This window comes from Clytia hemisphaerica, unplaced genomic scaffold, assembly GCF_902728285.1.
Source record: "Clytia hemisphaerica strain Z4C2 unplaced genomic scaffold, Clytia hemisphaerica genome assembly, whole genome shotgun sequence".
NCBI lineage: Eukaryota > Metazoa > Cnidaria > Hydrozoa > Leptothecata > Clytiidae > Clytia > Clytia hemisphaerica.
Genome location: NW_027103439.1, coordinates 83,878 through 86,384, shown reverse-complemented (window position 1 = coordinate 86,384; position 2,507 = coordinate 83,878). Strand labels below are relative to the sequence as shown.

Below are 2,507 nucleotides of genomic sequence, written 5' to 3'. Positions count from 1 at the left end.
GGTTGGAAAAGGGTTATTTTTCACATTTAAGGGGTTTTCTCCTAATTTTAGACCCCCCGCAGAGCAAAAATCGGCATTTTTAATTTTCAAAGACAATCAAGGACAAAGTACTTGGCACAAAAGCGAAATTCACCGGGGTGTTTTGAAACCACAATCGATTTGTAAGTGCTCTAAAGTAGGTTCGAAGGGTAGAGTTTTAACTCTGAGTTTTAACGCTAGACTTAAGACTTAGGACCTTAGGATCTGAGGATCCAAAAGTTCAAAAATGGTCCAGTAGGGCTTGAAATATAGCCTAGAAACCAATAAATCCCTCCCAGATCGAAATAATCGATGAAATCAAGTTGAGGGCCTAAAATTGCGTCTAACATTAGACGCGCGCATGTCTTTGTTGTCCTCACTACCATGAACTTTTTTGAATTAAAGGATTAAAATATGGGAAATGTGAATAAATGAAGTTATGAGTTTGAGCTTCTTTTCAGTTTATGTGATGGAAAGAAGATGGATAGCAGTGATGATGAAAGCTACTTTGATAAAAGCTACTTTGATAATTGTGAAGATTTGCTCCTTCTACTTTTGTTACGAAAAAGACGAAATAGGAGAAAGGCGCGTCGCAGGCGGTTTTGGGTACGAGATATTTTTCAAGAAAGACCAATCCATGGAACGTTTAATACTCTGTTTCAAACATTGCTAAAAGACAGTGAAATGTTTTTTCGATATCATAGAATGACTCCATCTCGCTTTGAGCATCTTCTCTCACTAATTCAACATCGTATCAGCAAGAAAACCACTCGAATGCGTCAGCCAATATCAGCTAGAGAACGTCTCTCTGTAACATTAAGGTTTCTGGCCACTGGAGAAAGCCAACAATCCCTGTCCTTTTCCTACAGAATCGGACGCACGACGGTATCAAATATCATATCTGAAGTATGTCAGGCCATTTATGAATGCTTGAAGAACGATTATTTAAGACAGCCAGAAACTAGTGAAGAGTGGAAAGAAATTGCAAATCAATTCCAAGAACAATGGAATTTTCCACACGTCATAGCTGCGATCGATGGGAAACACATTCGAATCGAATGTCCCAAAAAATCTGGTAGTCTTTGCTACAATTACAAAGGATTCTACAGCATAGTTCTTTTAGCTGTATGCGATGCCAACTATTGTTTTACGTTATATGATGTTGGGTCGTACGGAAGCAACAATGATAGTGGGGTGTTGGCAAACTCTGAAATGGGAATGAGGTTTGAAGAGAAAGATTTCGATCTTCCAAAAGATGAGAAGCTAAGTGGTTGTAATTTTGGACCACTACCATATTTTCTTGTTGGAGATGAAATTTTTCCGCTCAAATATTGGTTAATGAGACCTTTTCCAGGTAGATTTTTACTAGAGGAGGAAAGAATTTACAACTACAGACATTCTCGAGCTCGCAGAACTATTGAAAATGCTTTTGGGATTTTAGCTGCACGCTGGAGAATTTTACTGAGACCAATTCGTGCTAAAGTTGAGAACGTGGAGAAATATACATGTGCTTGCTTGGCCTTGCATAATTACTTACGGCTAACAAGTAATGCTTCTTACACACCTTCCGGATTTATAGATGTCGAGTCATCTGATGGCACTATAAAACCAGGAGAATGGAGAGCGAACAAACCCACTGGCTCTTTTGAACCAGTCCGACCTGTGCGTGGCTCAAGGCCGAGAGAAGCAAGTATTAAAATGAGGGACAGCCTTAAAGATTACTTTTGCTCTGAGGGAAGTGTCACATGGCAAAAACGCTATGTCAACAGAACAGGACAAAAAGAAGATGAGGATTAGGTTAATTTTACTTGTATAATTAAAATTTATGTTGTATTTTAAGTATATAAGACAATCTTAGTATTACAATCAAAAAGATGGACTTGTCAAATTATACATATCTCTAGCCTGGTTACTTGGGGTTCTGGGTGTTGATGGGGGAGTAGGATTTCCTTGATCATCTGATAGTGTGTTCAATTGATCATACTGAACACTCATTCCATATTCGCCAAGGATATTCTGTTGGTCGGGCATAGGATTCAGTTGCCTTTTATATCGCTTGTCAATTGGAGCTGGTGATCTATTTCCATTGCTTTGTGACATAAACTGGGTATAATTGGTTTTAGGTATTGATTGATTGACCTGGTGGGTGTGAGGAGGCATCAACTGATTGATCGGGTGGGCCTGTAAAGGTATTGTTTGGTTGATTTGGTGGGCCTGAGAAGGTATCGATTGGTTGATCTGGTTAGACTGAGGAGGCATCGATTGGTTGATCTGGGGGGTTTGGGGGAAAAATTGACTATTCATCATTTGATATTTGAATAAGACTTGGTTGATTTCATTTTTAGCCATACACATAAGTTGATAAGGCATCTTTTTAATTTCAATAGCGACAGGGGGGGGGTTTCATGGTTGGCGGAGGAGCGGAATCGGCCCTTTTTTCGGACGGTGTGGCGGAATCTGGCAAAAATTTTGACGGAATTACGGAAATT

At 39.4% G+C, this 2,507-nt stretch overlaps 1 protein-coding gene across 1 annotated transcript; it reads left to right on the top strand.

Moving 5' to 3' along the window:
- The first annotated feature begins 723 nt into the window (after positions 1-723).
- On the top strand, positions 724-1,815 carry LOC136798142 (putative nuclease HARBI1). Its single transcript, XM_067054724.1, has one exon. The coding sequence runs from the start codon at positions 724-726 to the stop codon at positions 1,813-1,815; it is 1,092 nt and encodes a 363-aa protein (XP_066910825.1).
- The last annotated feature ends 692 nt before the right edge of the window (positions 1,816-2,507 follow it).